At 46.1% G+C, this 17372-nt stretch overlaps 1 protein-coding gene across 3 annotated transcripts; it reads right to left on the reverse strand.

Moving 5' to 3' along the window:
- ZYX (zyxin) lies at nucleotides 1-14090 on the reverse strand. 3 transcript variants are annotated; one of them, XM_040574001.1, is made up of 10 exons: nucleotides 11719-14090; nucleotides 9518-9610; nucleotides 7825-8085; nucleotides 4985-5166; nucleotides 2987-3493; nucleotides 2495-2636; nucleotides 2241-2410; nucleotides 1904-2082; nucleotides 1522-1642; nucleotides 1-1097 (listed from the first exon to the last, which is right to left on the reverse strand). In XM_040574001.1, the coding sequence occupies exons 3-10, from the start codon at nucleotides 8072-8074 to the stop codon at nucleotides 987-989; spliced, it is 1662 nt and encodes a 553-aa protein (XP_040429935.1). In that variant the 5' UTR covers nucleotides 8075-8085; nucleotides 9518-9610; nucleotides 11719-14090; the 3' UTR covers nucleotides 1-986. The 3 variants fall into 3 exon arrangements, with proteins under 3 accessions (XP_040429935.1, XP_040429927.1, XP_040429942.1); XM_040573993.1 differs by lacking the exon at nucleotides 9518-9610; XM_040574008.1 differs by lacking the exons at nucleotides 9518-9610; nucleotides 11719-14090 and adding an exon at nucleotides 8623-9036.
- Nucleotides 14091-17372: the final 3282 nt, after the last annotated feature.

Below are 17372 nucleotides of genomic sequence, written 5' to 3' on the forward strand. Positions count from 1 at the left end.
TGGAAAAATCGTCACTATTTTATTGGATGCAAACAGTGGTTAGACAGTTATTCAAAAGATTTGTTTAGTATGACATTTTCTAGTCCAGGAAGTAAGACTCAGTGCAGTAACACACAGAGCCAGACAGTATATTGCAATGACACTGTAGCTTCCACTGACAGCAGTGAAAGAACCCCTACTTGGAACAAGGAGATGCTCCTCAGTCTGCTGAATTCTCATCCACACATTGAGGCACCTCCTCACCATACGCTGCCCATCCTCGTGACAGTCTTTATTTGTAGACATGTGTTCTTTGGACTGCTTTGTTACTCTGGTGCCCCCCCCAACTGTCCAGAAACCATGCTGAGACAAAGTTAACTTTGGAGAAAGAAAAAAATTAAAAAGTTTCCAAACTCAGGAGCAGGGTAGGATTCCAAACATTGCCAGTTTAATCTGGCTAGAAAAAAAAAAAAAGGGTGACAGGACAGTTAGCCAATAAAATCCATTAGAATAAAAGCTAGTAGGTTAGTTTTTTCCAGCCACTATAAAGAGGTGGCACAGGAAAGAGAAAACCTATGACAGAAGCCATACTGAGATGGAGGCTTCCACCTTCTAATGTCAAATAATCATTCCTGGCTTCATGGAGCAGAATGCTCAGCCTTTCCCATTGCTGCCACAGGTCATTTTTGCTACTTCCACCAGGCGGTGGTGGAGATTTGGTCTTTCTCCTCCAGTGCTGAGCAAACAGAGATTTTGCACTCACCTCAGTCATAGCCCCCAGCCTGGAATACACTATGGCCAGGAAGTGGTGATAGGAGAAGAGGTCCTTTTTTGGTGGGTGTGCATAGTGAAGTCTACGAGTTGTGAATCTTATGTGATTAATGAGCTGCGCTGGCAGAGTCTCCATTGGTAGCAATCTGACTTGTCAGGCAGAAGGGTAGGACAATGGTGGGGAAGGGAAGAGTACTGAGTGCAGGGGTCTTCAGGGTATGCCTGCTCCAAGCTCCTCAGCGTGCTGTTTTGGCACGAACAGTGTGACACTTCATACATAATACATGCCCATCCAGTGGAAAACAGCCATTCTCATCTGCCTCAATGGATAAGGGCCTCCCACAGTCCTAAATGGGGAAAGAAAAAGAGGGAGGTAGCTCAAATGACAGCAAACAGCAGGGTAGATACAGACAAGGATGTAAGAAATGCCCTATTGGATCAGGATAATGGCTCCCAGCCCACTGCTCTGTCTCTGATGGCGATAATGGGAAATACCACTTTGAAAGAAGAGCGTGTGAGCATAGCCTCTTCTGTTATCCCTTTATGTTCCCCCAGCATACACAGCTGCTATGTTAGAGCTGTGTTAGAGGCTACAACCCTGCACAGTCTTTATTCATGAACTTGTTGTCTGTGAGTGCCTAAACTTGATTCAAAATGCTTCCAAGTCATTCAAAACAAGCTCAGTGTTTGGTCAGGATAGGCAAGTTCAAAGGTGCTACCTAGTTGGTGATGACGCGAATGAGATGAGAGGAGTGGGGCCACCAGGATTACCTCACACTTGTAACATTTCATGTGGAAATTCTTCTCCAGTGCCACCACACGCACTGTCTCATCCTTCCCAGGCTCCGGCATGATGGGTTCACTACACACTGAGCAGCGTGGAGCATACTTCCTGTAACACACACAAATACACAGGAGACCATGACCACTGCAGGTTTCTCATTGTCACGTATCAGTATCAGCAGCAGAGGAACAAATCACAAAAAGTTTAAGTGGGAAAAGACCTTAATTGGTACATGGTACTTTGCTGACTCATTTTTAACTTTATGTCCAACTGATCACACAGGCAACCCAAGCCCATTTTGCAGTAAAATTAAACAGGTGTGAAGGAACATCTGCTTTCAGACACCACATGAATGAGCTTTCTCCATACCTGTGGTAGTCATCCACACAATGAGGCTGGTTGGCCTGGTCCACAATAAAAGAAGCCCCTTCGAGAGGGGTGTGGCACATCACACAGGTGAAGCACTGGGGATGGTATGAGTTACCAGTGGCCTTCAGCATCCGATCTGTGATGGTCTGTTTGCAGACACTGCACTTTTCCAGGGTCCCCTAAGCCCAAAGAAAACAAGTAAGACAACGTTAATCCAATCCCCCATCCCCAGGGGGCTACACCACAGACAGGTGAGATGGAAGGGGGAAGGGAAAGGAAGAGAGGCTAGCCACAGCAAACTCAGCCCTCTCCAGCAGCTTTCATCCCAGTGACTCACAGCATAGCAGTCCTCACAGAAGGGCTTCTCGTCCACATTGTAGAACTGCTGCCCCTGCAGCTGCTTCTCACATTTGAAGCAGGTGAAGCACTCCACGTGGAAAAGGCAGTCTAGGGCCCTTACAGCTGGCTGGGTTCGTGACAGAGGCTTCCGGCAGAAGCCACAGAGCTCTGCCAATGGAAGGAGAAAGGTATTAGGAGAGAGGAAAACACACCACAGTCTCAGTCCCATTGATGTCCACTAAAAGGACGCACCAGAAGTAGCGGCTTCTACTGGGGGTGGGTTCTCCATATCCTTCAGTAGTTTCTGGGTCAACAACTCCAGCTCTTCTACCTCCTTCATGGTCAGGGAAGAGTTTCCCTTAGGCGGGTCTGCACTGGAACCTGTGGGTCTATGCTGCAGGAAGAGGAAACTGTCAATCCCAAAAGATGCTTATAGACAAAGCCCCTCCCACCTTGTCCCTAACAAACCTGCTTCTCTCACCTTTATACCTCTTCTCTATCCCTCTCTAGGCAACAATCTGCCATCCATTATGTTTGCTTCTTTCCACCTTTACATGAAGTCCTGTCCCCCCTCCAGCACTGTTTCTAGTTCCAGCTCTCAGTAAGGTATTAAAAGGTGCTGTCTCTCAGATGAATAAATACTTCCCCTACCCTGGCACAGACCCTCCCTCCTCATCCTCCAACTACACTTCCAGTGATTCCATGCTTGCCAAGAGACACTGGTTCCACGGCTCTATCCCTTACCGTGTCTTTTACGGCAGCAGGTTGTTCTGTGCGAACAGGCTTCTCCTGCACTTGGGGCCTTTCCCGCTGCTGAGCATAGGTGAAACTGGGAGGCTGCGGCCGAGAGGAGGGACCTGAAGGTGAAGGGGCTGTGAACTGAGTCTGAAGGGAGGTAGGATATCTTGTAGAGTTTGAAGGAGCCATGGAAACAGTGGCACCTGGTTTGGATCCAAACTTAGGAGAGCCAGCAACAGAAGGTGGAGTAAATTTAGGGGTAGACTGAGCAGGAGGAAGAGGAGGGGGTGGAGGGACTGATGCTAGGGTCTCCTTGTGCTGCTGTGGAGCTGCCCACGGGGCTGGGGCAGGGGTCACATCTGCTCCAGGGGGTTTGGAAGACAAGCTTCCACTTGGCTTTGGAGTGAACTTGGAAAGAAATGAATGAGGAGGATCTCTGGGTGCAGACGAGATTTCCACATGTGCCTTTGGGGCTGATGGTTGCTCCAGAGAACCTGTGGATACTGTAGACATCTGTAAAGTGAAGAAGCAGAGAGAAACAGGCAGTCATCAACAAGGTGGAAGGGAAAATATGCTGTCTACAGCAATATCAGTCGCTGTCTCAGACCCATAATACTAAGAGACCCCATACTACTTCATATTTAAGTCACAAAAAGATGCAACATCTATGCTTTCTAGTCCTTCAGGCAGGTTTTCTTGCTATGGTTTACCTAAACATCTTAATCTTCAGTAGCACCCTTCTCACTACCTTAGTTCAGCAAACCAGTCATCTCTCCTTCCACCATTTCTGGACATTCTGGAGGGCTCACCCAGGATTTGAAGGGATAATTTTCCTCCATGTTATCCAAGATTAAAGACATTGATCTTGAGATTGACTCACTGATGCTCATCTTGCCACATACCTATACCATTATCCATGAGGAAAGAGGGAACAGAGCCAAAGAACTGGGTGAATCCCCTACAGTACCAGATTTTGGCACCTGAGACTGTAGTACAGATCTGCTCCTGCCCTGAACAGATAGCAAGTTGGTGAGGACAAACACGGTACAGTCTGCAAAATCTACCAGCAGTGGGAAAATTCCAGGGATCAGAATGCCAGAAATATTTAGGTGGGAAAAGATAGCTGGAGGTCTGCAGTCCAGTACCCTGCTAATTGCAGGGTTAACTCCCAAGCTAGACCAGGTTGCTCAGGGCCTTGCCCAGGTGGTTTCTGAACATCCTCAAAGATGCATATTCCCCAGACTCTCTGGGCACCTGTGCCAGTTTCAAGCCACCAGTGGTGGGGAACAGGTTTTTCTTCTGTCCAACAGGAATTTCCCTTGTTGCAGCGTCCCCCATTGTTGCTTCTTCTCTTGCTTGCCCCTGTAAGATTAATCTGTCTTCTCTCCAGCCCTCCTTTCAGAACTGCAGACAGTAGTTATATCCCTGCCTTTGGGCTTGCTCCTCTTCTGCCAGCTGAAGAGGAGCATGCTCCAGTCCCCAGTGATTGCTGTGACACTTTGCTGGACTGCTTCTAGTTCAGTATTCCTCTGTGGTTACTACACTGGTGGGCCCCCATGGAAACAGTCCTCCAAGATCCAGCCTCAGCACTGAAGAGAGAAATAACCACTGCCGTTGCCCTGCTGACTACACTCTCACTAATATAGTCCAGCATGTGGCTGGCCTTTATTGCCACAAGGGTGCAATGCTGGCTCACATTTAACTCTCTGTCCACCAGGATCACAAGGTCCTTCATTTGCAGAGCTGTTCCCTGGTCAGTTGACCCTAACCTATGCAGGTGCATGGGGTAGTCCCATCCCCAGTGCAGGAATTTGCCTTTATATCAGCTGAACTTCTACAGCCTACTCCACAGTATCTTATAGGAAAGGACAGTGCAGACACTGAGATGCTAAGCAAACACTTTCCCACATCTCCAGGCTTCCTGCTGCTGATTTCAGAGAGAACTGAGAAGCTGTCTCAACTCAGAGTATCACAAGAAATTATACTTCCCTTGACCTCACTCACCTGTGGGGTGGATACCATGCCCATAGGCCCTTCATCAAACATTGGAGGAGGAGGAGAAGGAAAAGTTTCTTCTGGGGCTGGTGGAAAAGGCTCTTCAAAGGGTGGCGGAGGTGGGGGAAAAGCACAATTTGAGGAGAAACTCACATCCTCTCCAGGTGGGGGAGGAGGTGGCAGCGGCAGCTCTATGGCAAAGAATGAGAATAAAAACAGGCTTCGATCATGTCTTATTCTTAGCCTGTACAAACCCCACGAGGAGTCTTGAAGGTATTACAGTAAGTGGTCCCCAGTACTCATCAAGGACAGCTGAACTCCACAGGATCACTTTCACCTTGTCCAAACTATTTGCCATCACATAAGATTTCCTCAGTAGCTACTGCAATTACTCACTAGAAATAGTTATTGTATAACTGAGAAACATGTCTTAATGTCCTTTCACACTCCTCCTCATTCTTTGGTCTCTAGTATGTAGAACAGAGAAGAGCGATGTCTATTACAACACAAATCAAGTGTGAATCCTCTTCCCTTCACCATACATAGGAGAAAGATGTTCTCTCATCAACTACGTGGCAAAGAATATTAAAAGACAAGCAGGTATAACTTCTACATTTCTTATTCTGGATAAACTGAATACCTACTTCTTTTACTAGCTAGTCCCTTTCCTAGCAGTAGCGTGAAAGACCAAGTTCATCATTCCTGCTGGTCTACGTATGACTTTTAACAGCAGTCATCAAGTTGTCTAATCTTTATATGCAACTGTTGTCCACAGACTTTATTAGGACTTCTCATTTGTAACCTAAGGGACGTGATACTGCCTGTTTCAGAAAATGAAAGCTGAAATCTTATTAGCCAGTGGAATGCATAAACTGTAGTGGTATGTAGCACCTCTTCCAAACCTTCTTGTTCTGCTTATGGGGAAGAAAGAAAGAAAAAAAAGGCAAAAAAAAGTAATACAAGGCTGGTATTTTTTCCTCAGAAACTACAGTCTGAGATCAAATTTGTATATGCTTGCTTTTTGATTTAAAGGATAAAGAATATTGCAGAAATGAAACCCTGATCCACTGTCAAAATGTTTCAAAAAGATTCACTGAAAGCCTGCTTTATGAATTATTCACTCAAACAAAAAAGTTTTTTACAAAGTTACTATACCAAATTTATAGAATGATCAATATTAAATAACATTCCTACACATGGCTGTCCTGTCATTTAAAGCAAATAAGCCAATTGCCATGGCTTTATGTTATACTGGCATTTCTTTAGGGAACGTACAGGAAAGGGAGAGAATGATCAACAAGATATGCATCAGAGAAGGATCAAAGCAGATCCATTTGTTTCATGACTGAGTCAAAACTGAGTTTCACTTGACTGTCTGTACTTGAGGTACCTTGCTAGTACAGCATTGCTAGCAGCCCTCACTTGATGGTGACATGGCAGCTGAAGCCGATTGGTTCTTTTGCTAATCTCTGTTAAGGTAGTTTCTCTATAATAAGCTTTATGGGGAGAACAGAAGTGAACCAACTAACACCCAATCCTCTACTTGTACTATACGTTGAAAAATATTTTTTAACATTTGTCTACTTCTGTACTTGAACTAATATATTTGTGTCAATTTGACACATCCTACATGCACACTCCTAATCCACACAACTATAGCAGAAAAACAAAATCTAGTATAAGACCTTGGATGACAGACACAAGATTCCAGCCAACAGCATAAAAGCAGAAAGTCACCAAAGTTAGGCAGTGCAATTCTAAGAGACAGAGGCAACAACACACCAAGGCCATCGTGACTCATGAAATGGAAAAAATGGCTTAATCATTTGTCCCTAGGAACAAGACCAGACTTCCTATCATTAGATCAGCTGCCCACTAACTTAGTACACTAACCTAGGAGTAACTGTGTTACACAGTCTATGCTAGACAGTTAAAGGGAAAAAAATTAAAACAGAAGTAAACATTATTTGAACATATCAGTCCTGGCTGAGGTACAAGTTAATAGGATATTGGGGTAATATGCATCATCAGGCATGAGCAACAGGTCCCTAGAGACATTTCCAGTAGTCCCATGCTGATCAATTCCAACTAGGGAAGGTACACAACCAGGAACCTTCTGCTCCTTAAGACACAAAAACAACCAACCACCACCACCACCAAAAGAACAAAACCAAACAAACAAAACCACACCACCACAGGAAAAAAAAAAAAAAAAAAAAAGAAAACCACACACTAAAGCAAGAAGTCACCCTACACAGGAAATCACACCCAACCCAAGCCACGAGTAAAAATTATAAAACTCAGCCATACAAACTAAGTCTCACTTCCTGTTTTTGTTAGCTTACACCCTTTTTCATGCAATTATTTCTACCTCCCCACCTCTTGCAGCAACAATGGCAATTGCAGAGTCCACAAGAAGGATCTCTACAATCAGAGAACTCAAGCGAAGATGAGCCAGTAAGAAAGAGAACAGCATGATTCATCACCACCAGGGTCAACTTTCTTGCAACATATTTGTTCTCAGACGTGCTTGCCAGAATATCACTGCAATTACACAATTATGCACAGTGGGAATACTACAAAAAAATCCATTGCATTCCTGCAGCTTGATTAAAATATCAGCACAACACAGAATTGACTTCCTGACTCCTTTTCTATTGAGATGCCTCACATTTTGAGATTACTTTACAATCCTTTTATCTCATTCTGAAACCTGCAATTGTCTACAGCAAGAGTATCCTTCATTCGTAGTGGTTTTGAGCCTATTCCCCATGTTTAGCCCAATTACAGACCTCACACTGAGAATTTAGTATCACATATTCACATCTGCCATGCCAGCCCTCACCTACCTTCTGCCAGCATGGACGTGGAAGCTGATGGGATCTCCCCCACCCTCCCTATCTGGGCACGCTGGGTGCCTGCTCCGGGAGGCTGGGGCAGCGATGACTCTGATGCACCCCCAGCCTTGAAGGGGTTCACCTTGGGTTTAGGGGCGACCACAGGTGCAAACTTCTTCTGTGGGTTGTAGAAGGAAGGGGTAGAAATGTTGATACTGACTGTGGATGTCATGCGGGTCCCTGGGGTACCTGGCGAAGCCATCTTCTAAGTCCCTGTCCGGAGAGAAGAGAGAGGATACTGGTATGAAGTCAGACTTGGACCTGAGTCAAAATTAATAAAAAGGAACACATAATGGAGGGATACAGGAGTTCATGTATTGGCAGAGGAGCCTGAGCACTTCCAGGACCAGCACAGCAAAAAAAGAGGAACAGAAACTACAGACAGCTCGAATGAGCCAGCACACTTCGCTATCTCAGCTCAGCACAGCACTGACCACAAAGGGGGTCCTGACAGCTGCATGCTGCCATGGGGAAAACCAAGCTCTTTGCTGCATGAGACAATGACGATTCAGGAAAGGAAAGCAGCTGGTGACCAGAACAAGTGTCACTGCCCCACACAGCAAGCCCCCCACGCCCCAGGGAAGATACCCCCCCCCCCAGCCATGCTCTCCCAAGACCAGAATTATCATTTCCTCACCCCACTTACCTGATAATGTCATCTGTTTCCTCTTGACCTCAGCCTGCAGCATCCACAGTAACGCCCCCCTTGGCCCCGGCACGCCCCTCAATCTTCCATCCCACACACTTTACCTCAGGACCCTCGCATGCAGGTAGCTGTGTCAGCCAGAACAACAGGTCGAGCGAGGGGTACTCTGGTGTCACATCCCCTGGCGAGGACCCCCTGCTATTTGGAACCTCGTCTCTGCTTTCCTCCCTCTCCTTCCTGTCACCGGAGCCGGCGACATGAGCTCCCTCTGCCTGTCACTGGCTGCACCAGCCGACTGTTCCGCCTCCACCAGGAAGCACTTCCAAGAGGCATTGCCAGCATATCAGGAGCCATCCCCTTCAGCTTCTGCTGCACACACAGCACCTTTAAGTCAACCCCTTTCTTTAAGTCAGCCCCTTTGGATTGCAGGCTGCACAGTAAGCACCACAGCAGAAGAGAAAGCAGTGCCGCTGTAGCCCTGCCATGTGCAAGGACCCCAGGTCTCAGGATGAGAGCTGCATTTCTAGGATTCCCTCAGAGCTGCAATGCAGGCCTGAAATCTCATCTTTGCCAGAAATCTCCACGAAGTTAGACACTTTGTTGTAACCCCTGGCATGCCTATAGTCCTCTTCCTAACACCCCAGCCCAACAGTGCTTCTGCCAGCACAGAGGCTCTGTACCAAGCATGTCAAATTGGCATGTCCAATTCAGTGCCCCTCCGCGCTGCCTGCCTCTCTCACACAGTCAGCTCACAGTAACAGCTGCTTGGACAGCCTTGGTGCCATGAACATCTGCCTACCATTAAACTCACCCATGGCTGCTGGTAAGACCTGCATGCTCAGTTCCAAGTGGTCCCACAGTTCAGTTCAGTATGGCGCGATATAGTTACCTGTAATAGTTTCTCCAGGCCACAAGTGTGTGACAACATAGACAAATGTTAAGTTTGTGTTGCTGTACTTTTTTTTCCCCCCCTGTTTGGGGTTGACGAGTTGCACGCACCTTGACAAATTGTTCTAGGCTCTTCAAATGCAGGAAGAGGCAGCAACAGTGAGCAGCAGACAAAGAGCTGAGCTAAGCACGCCCCATATGATCCTGCATGCAAAAAGGGACAAGGAAGAAGAGTAATTAACAAGGTCTGTCCTTGATCCCTCTGATTGCTGGGAGTCAACTTCATCCAGCCTACAGCTTCTACCACAGCTACCAAATCTATTAAAAAGACTTCTAGCCTTTCTTTAGAGACTTCCACTGATGAAGGCACTTAGATGTCTTGTGCTCCACTGTTTTGCTATGGTATAATGGATCACAGTATCATTCTACCAGAATTGGCTGTCTTATATGCAGAACACCACAGTGGCAGTCATTTCTAATCATGATCCATACTGGGGTTAGCCAACGCAGAGATTGTCTTGGGACACTGGTTGCTTCATAAAATATGCTGGCTTCACTACCAGCAGCTGCTATCTCCCTGAACCCAAAGCAGCCCATTTCCCAGTATGCTATGTCACACTTAAGGCCCTTTCTGCTCAGAGCTGACTACATCCAGCAGCTGCCCCTGCTCATCCTCATTTCTATTTATCTGTCCACCCCCGCACAGATCAGACTGAGAAAAGCTGTCCTTGCTTAGTCCCCCGCCCTGCACTGCTTGCTGCTAATATCATCTAAACCTTACCAGGAACATGCATCTTATGTGAGTCCTCTGGCACTGTTTGTAAAAGTTATTGGAAGAGGGAGTGTCAGACCAGCAGACCTAATCTTAGATCCTTGTCCTCCTCATATGTTCCCTGAGGGGAGAGATTTTCTGCCTGTTAACAGCAGTTAGATGACTCAAGTGGAACTGTGAAGAAAGATGTCCTCAAAGGATGTAGTGAGGATACTTAGTTGCCCAGTACGTGGTTTCTCTCTAGCAGAGAACAAAATGTAAGACCAAGCAACACCTCCCTCAGCAGCAGGGTCACTTTCCAGAAGGTCCCACGGTGGGTCTGCCACCTGTTACACACCCAGACACCTTGCAGTTCTTTGGCCACAAGACTGAACTTTCTAAAGCTCAGCTCCTTTCCTGGGTTAGTGGAAAAAGAAGGAACACATGGAGGGAGAAAGCAGAGTGTCATTTACCACCTATGTTGATAGAAAGCAGCTTAGCCTGAGCCACGCAGAAGACCCAGTAAAAGCTATTCCAGCACTGTGGTCTGACACACTGTACTTCCCCTGTTTGCCAATTTCCTTCCAACTGAAGGAGGTCAGAAAGAGAACTATAGAAGGAAAAAAAAAGAATCTGAACTGAACTCCTAAATTTGTTTAATCTGTTATGTTTATTTTCACTTTCTCAACAGGCTAATTCCAGAGAGTTCTCCCAGCCTATCCCCAAACTACAGATCTTCGATGCGAGCAAAGTCCTATCAGCTATGCAAGCTGCAAGGTAGAGCCTGAAGAAAACCAGGATGGGGGAGGGGGGCATTCAGAGCTACAAGCTTTTTCCACATATGCTGGGCTTGTCTCCTCCCTGTGCAGAGGGAAAAAAAAAAATCCTCAAAGCTATGCAAACATATTTAAAATGTTAGGAAGTTACGAATTTGCAAGCACTTGCATCTTCACTTTCTCAGGGCACTCCCAGAGAGACAGAAGCTCATATATTAAACAAATTTAATGCGCCAAGAGTCCCAGATTCGTCTCTTAAACACATCTGGAAAGAGACTCCATAGGTGTCTCACTCTTCCACATGCACACAAAAGAGGGCTTGTCCCGACTGAAACCAGGCTACACCCCCCTCTCCCTTCCCCACCGCTTGGGCTATACAGGAGTGTTCAGCTGACTCCATTTCACCAGGAGGGAAGAAAACTCGCCAGATTCGCACACGCACGAACCTCTCAGAATTGAACTGCTCCTCTGCAGAGGGGCAACCCCCTCCCCGCCGCCCCCCCCCCCAAAAAAAAATAAAAAATGAAGGAGCCACGACCTAAAGGAGCCAATCAGTCCTAAAGACACCAGGAGAATTTCTACAAGGCAAGCAACTCTCCCAGCCCAAGAGGGAGGGGGGGGAAATCAGCATCCCCCAGACACCCACGAAATCCGCGGGGAGTGACAGGAAATCAGCATCCCCCAGACACCCACGTCGCACACACGCTTCCTCGACGCCAGTTCACTCCTCCTGAGCGCAGGGCTGCTGACAAAAGCTTCCCGTTAAGCCAGGAGATGAGACTCACCTCTGGGGGAGAAGCGGGAAGGGGAAATTCCGCCCCAGGGCGAGGAGTCCCCGAGGAGCGAGGGTGCGCAGCTGGGCGCTGCTGGAGGTGCCGAGGTCCGGCAGCTCCTCGGCCCGCCCGGCAGGAAAGGCAGCAGAAATGAAAGGTGGGGGAGCTGCTGAGCCCAAACACTTCCTACCAACTCGCGAAAAAGGCCTCGCCCAGGCAAAGTTGTTTGACCATAAAAGGAGAGAGGCTGTGCGAACAGCTGAGCTCACTCGCTAGGGAATGTGGCAATGAGGTAACGGGGGAGTGAGCGCACCGAGACGAGGGCGGGTTTGCTCGGCAGCGGCGGGAGCCTCGCACTGACATCTTGCGTGCACGGAGAAGGGGCTTTATGTGCTTGCTTTGTCGGCGATGACGAAGGAGAAATGCTCGCTCGGGTGCCCCTTTCCGCTCCGCTCCCCTCCCGCCCCCTCGGGCGCCCACCCCGCGGCCCCTGCTCGCTTCCCTCCAGCCTGACAAAGGCCCGCTCAGCTCCGGAGCTGCCCCTGTCCGTGACCTCGCTTCCAGTCGCTGGGCTGGGATTTAGGAAGAAATCCAGCAGCTCTGGTGAGGCAAGGTCCCCGCTGGGCTCTTCCTCGCCCGACCCAGCTGCGCGAGCATCTGACTCGCACTCTCCTTGTCTTCCAGAGATTAAAGCAAGCTATCGGATGACTCTACAGTGCAGAAAAGGGACTCGTTCTTCTTGTGCTGCCTGCAAGGCAAATACTAAACTTTCATATCAAAGACTAGCCAGTTGAATTGCTTTGTTAGATTGCCAGTGCTTTATTGCTATTGGCTTTATTTTTATCACAGTGCTGGCTGGGGGGCTCAGTCCTGCTCGATACTTGGGAGAGCCTGGCTTGGCGCAGAAAAGCATGTAATTTTCAGCTCAAATCTTTTTTAATTCTCCTCGCTTTAAAGCCCCTTAGGAAAGAGGGATATCAATGAAGATAGCATTCCTGTGCTTTTTGCAGTCATTATATTTTGTCTTTGGAATTCAGCCTTAATATTTGGGTTAATTCCCGTACTGTTGCAAATTCCTTGGAGAATTACAGTATTTTGTAATGCTCAGAAGATCTGAAGTTTGTCTGCTCCTAAGTGACCTACTAACAAAGATACCTTCCAGCATGGGTAATTCACTCACAGGTGGCTGAATAAGCCACAAGCCACACCAGCTGTACTCTGGCTGTGCGTTACTGCAATATGCTCACATTAGAGAACGGTACAGAGACTCGACATGGCTTAAGAAATCCAGTGTAAACAAATCTTTAATTTTATAAGCAGGGTTTGCACAAAGAGGTAACATATTTTATTCAACCAGCTGATACTGTTGGAAAAATTTGGCACTGTGAGTTTTTTCATTTTTACACACCATTTTAAAATCGCCTATAGCAACGTATAGCACTGAGCATCTCACTGTTTCCATAGCTGCAACTGTTCACTATTGACCTATGACTGTTAAAAGCTTAGGGATATATAATTCTTACATGGGTGCAAAATATTGTTATAATGCTACTTCAGTAGGCATGTCATCAGCCCTGTTACCTACCATTGTTAATGCATGATGTAATTGTGCAGTTTGTTGTGTAGTTTGAGGAAGGTTTCTCTGTGCTGTGCTGGATCTTCTAAGACTTACTTTTCTATTACAGACAATCATTTTCCCTTTTGCTCAGGGAAAGATGTCAGTGCAGAACTAAAAAGATTTTGTTGTGGAATCGGTAACCAAATTCTGGAACATCACATTACACCTAACAATCAGCCTGAACTCAGAGAATGCTACCACTGTTCCCTGGGCTAGCCCCGACTCCAAAGAAAACAAAGAATGTCTCAGACTGAGATTAAAAAAGTGCTGAGAGAATATGAAAAAATTCTACCCTGTCATCGTTTCTGGTTACATCCCCATAAATCCAGATGCTTGTGTTTGATTGTCTCACCAATGCGGTGATGTTAAAAGCTCATGTAGGCAGATAAAGCAAAATGGGAATAAGAAAAAGAAAAGCAAGATGGCTTATTCATGTTGTGTTAACTCCTCACTATGAGGAAACAGATCTGAAACAGAGAAGTGTTTAGCAGGTTGGAGATGTGAAAGACAATTCTCAAATCCGAGTATGTCAGAATACATAGAGAGAAACTTTAATCTGATTTCATGCTTGCCATATAGCTGATTTAAAGTTTGTGCTTTTGTAATCAGAAATGAAGCTTTCTCCAAAAATAAATAAATAAAAAAATCTCCTTATGCTAATAACATTCCTTCGTGCAATTCTTTGCTTGGAAGAGTAGACATTTTTTCTGCTACAAATTCAAATTAGTGCCTTGAGATGTACACAGCTGCAGTAAATCTCATTACCTGAAGCAAAATATTAGTCCTGAATAGGAGTTTAGCTGCCTGGGTACAGACATGGATCAGCAGGTAAACTCAGCTTGCTGTGCCAGAGGATGTGTTTGACCTTCTTCTCATTTTTGGAATTAGCAGCAGTCCTCTGCATGTCCTTTGGCTGTCCCGTGCCATGAAAAATGCAATCTGGTGTTTTGGAATATATTGTGGTGTGAAAGCTAGTCTGCTCTGTAGATGTAGGGTGAAATGACAGCTGACTACAAAGCAGCTGTCGGAGGGATTTAGAATATGCAGTTCTGGCAGGGTGCTTCTTTGAGATCAGTGACAAGAAGCAAGGCCCAGTGTTGGCTGTCAAACCAAAGCTTAGAAATTCTCAGAGTTCAAGAAACCTACCTCAGAGAGACTAAGTTTTCATGGAGACAGATACAAAGAATCCTTATTGGCAATTTAGTTGTGTAATGCAATGAGTAAGTAAAGATTAATGCAATACAGAACTGATGTGGCAAATTCATATACTGCACTGAAAAATGAGTATGCTGTCAGTGATTAGGTGGCTATAAAATGAAAATAATGTAAGAGAAGAAAAAATAAGTTCCTGAATGCAAAAAGAAGGATTCTTTTCAAGAACACTATTAGAGAATTAAACTCTCTTGGCAGAAAATCTTACCAAGATTCAAGATGGTTCCAGGTAGCTGCATATCTTAGTATTAACAGCAGCTTAAAGGTCAGAGGAAAGCAATCTGGATGCTGGACAGGATGTATTAACTACATTAATAGTATAAAATATCTGAATCTGTATTATTTTCATGTATATTTAAAGATCTAGTAGTGCCGTTTTATTTTATCTCAGCATGAATTAGTCAACAATTACTAGTGCTACTTAAAAGTCCATGTTTTTCTAACCAATGAAAAATCCTGACTCATATCTGTGTTGCATCTCTGATACTTCTTTAATCATATAACTTCTGTTTAGTCTAAACACATTTTATTTATTTATTCTAAACTAGTACTCATCAGCTTAGCCTGTGCTACATTATCTTATTTAAATGCTGTGTCTGGGCACTGAAAAATTGGAAATGTATAATGGGTCTAATTTTCTCCCCAAGCCAAGAGGTACAGATGAAGTCAGGCCCACATTGTCCAGAACAGGCCACCTGCATACAGACTAGTGCATATAATATAGCCTAGTAAGAGCTTTCATAGCACAGGCCTCTCCTAGTGTGCTCCCAACTCACTCCCTCATGCACAGTGTGTGATAATCCCCCACTTAAAAGGTACATCTGACATCGGCTGACGCCTGCTGCGGCATTGGGTCAGGCAAACTGCTACCACCACATAGGTGTAATTGTCCTGGCGGAGCCTGCCTCAATCTGCAGGAAAGGGAACAGGCATTTGCCAGGTCTCACTCTCCTGACCGAAAGGTAGTTTCAAGTTGGAGTGTCTCATTCTCATTGTGGGATGCATGTTGGCAGCTGGGTCCCAAAGGGTCAAATTCAGAGACGTTCTGCTGTAGAGCCTCCAGACCGTATGAGTCCAGTCATCCTCCTGCATCTGTGAAACTGGCATGCAGTCAGGAATGTTATTTGCAAAGGTCATGAATTCTTCCGGAGAAGTCCCTAAACAACAAACTACCCAGGACAGATAGTGTGTCTCTGCTGTTTCTCTTCAAAACTGAGTGTCTGACGGGGGGAAGCAATAAAGACATAGCCAGGCTATTTTCAGTGGTGCCCAGTGCCAGGACAAGAGGCAACGGACACAAACGGGAACGCAGGAGGTTCTGTCTAAACATCAGGAAGTACTTCCGTACTGTGTAGGTGATGGATCACTGGCACAGGTTTCTGAGAGAGGCTGTGGAATCTCCCTCCCTGAAGATATTAAAAAGTTGTCTGGACATGGCAATTTTTTCACTACAAAAGTATTGCATGATACACACATATATGTACATACTTCAAAAGGACATTCTAACCATTAAGAAAGGTGTGTCACAAGCTGCTTGAGTGATCAGGCAGACAGGGGAGCAGGTGTCTGGGGTGGAGTCTGGACTGGGGAGAATTTCCATTTCCAGCACAGCTTGCAGATCTTTCCTGGACAGAGCTGTGGCAGCAAGATTCAGCTCCCAGATAAGCTATCAGCCTCACTTCTGTTTCCTTGTCTCCTGACCCCAAGCCTTCCTGCTGAACTGCTGCCTCTCTCCCTTTCTTGTGGGTGAAGTGGCTATAGGTGGCTGCCTTGGCCATAGGGGCCATGAAGTAGTTGAGTTTAAAATCTTTGTTGATAGGAGGAAAAATGCCACTAAAACTTCAACCCTGAATTGAGGGAGAGCAGACTTCAGACTGCTCAGGGAACTAGTCTGTAAGGTCCCCTGGGAAACTGCTTTTGGGGTCCATCAGTGCTGGAGGGTTTTTAAGCACCACCTCCTAAGAGCATAGGAACAGGCAGTTCCAAAACGTCGGAAGTCAGGCAGGAGGGTCAGAAGGCTGGCCTGGCTGAGCAGGGGTCTTATTCAAGAGCTTAGGCTGAAAATGAAAGTATATGGTCATTGGAAGCAAGGTTGGGAGACGTGGGAGGACTACAAGGATGCTGCTCGCCTTTGTAGGGAGAGAATTCATATGGCCAAGGCTCAATTAGAGTAGAAGCTGGCCAGCGGTGTGGGGGACAATAAAAAGGACTTTTTAAAGTATGTTAACAGGAAAAGGTGGACCAGAGCATAAATAGGTCTGATGCTTGATAAGCACAGTCACTTAACAAGCAGGGACATAGACAAAGCAGAGATTAATGCATTTTTTGCCTCTATCTTCAACAACAGTGATGGGCTCTGGAACCCCAGCTGCCCTGAGTTGGAGGACCGTGACTGTGGGAATGATAAACTCCCAGTCAACCCTAAATTTGTTCAGGATTTGCTGCTCCACCTATAAGTCTATGGAGCCTGATGGGATTCATCCCAGGGTACTCAGAGAGCTGACTGATGTCATGGTGAGACCTCTCTCAATTATTTTTCAACAGTCCTGGGAATCTGGAGAGGTCCCAGTTGACTGGAAGCTGGCAAATGTGGTCCCAGTTTTCAAGAAGGGCAAGAAGTAAGATCCTGGCAATTACAGGCCTGTCAGTCTCAGTTCAGTGCCTGGTAAAATTATGGAGAAGATTATTCTGTGAGTTTTTGAAAAACACCTGAAGGACAATGCAGTCATTGGTAACAGTGAACATGGGTTTTCAAGGGTATGGTCATGTTTAACAAACTTAATTTCCTTCTACAACAAGATAACCCATCTAGTTGACCAAAGGAAACCAGGTGATG

This window comes from Cygnus olor, chromosome 1 (assembly GCF_009769625.2).
Source record: "Cygnus olor isolate bCygOlo1 chromosome 1, bCygOlo1.pri.v2, whole genome shotgun sequence".
NCBI classification, from domain to species: domain Eukaryota; kingdom Metazoa; phylum Chordata; class Aves; order Anseriformes; family Anatidae; genus Cygnus; species Cygnus olor.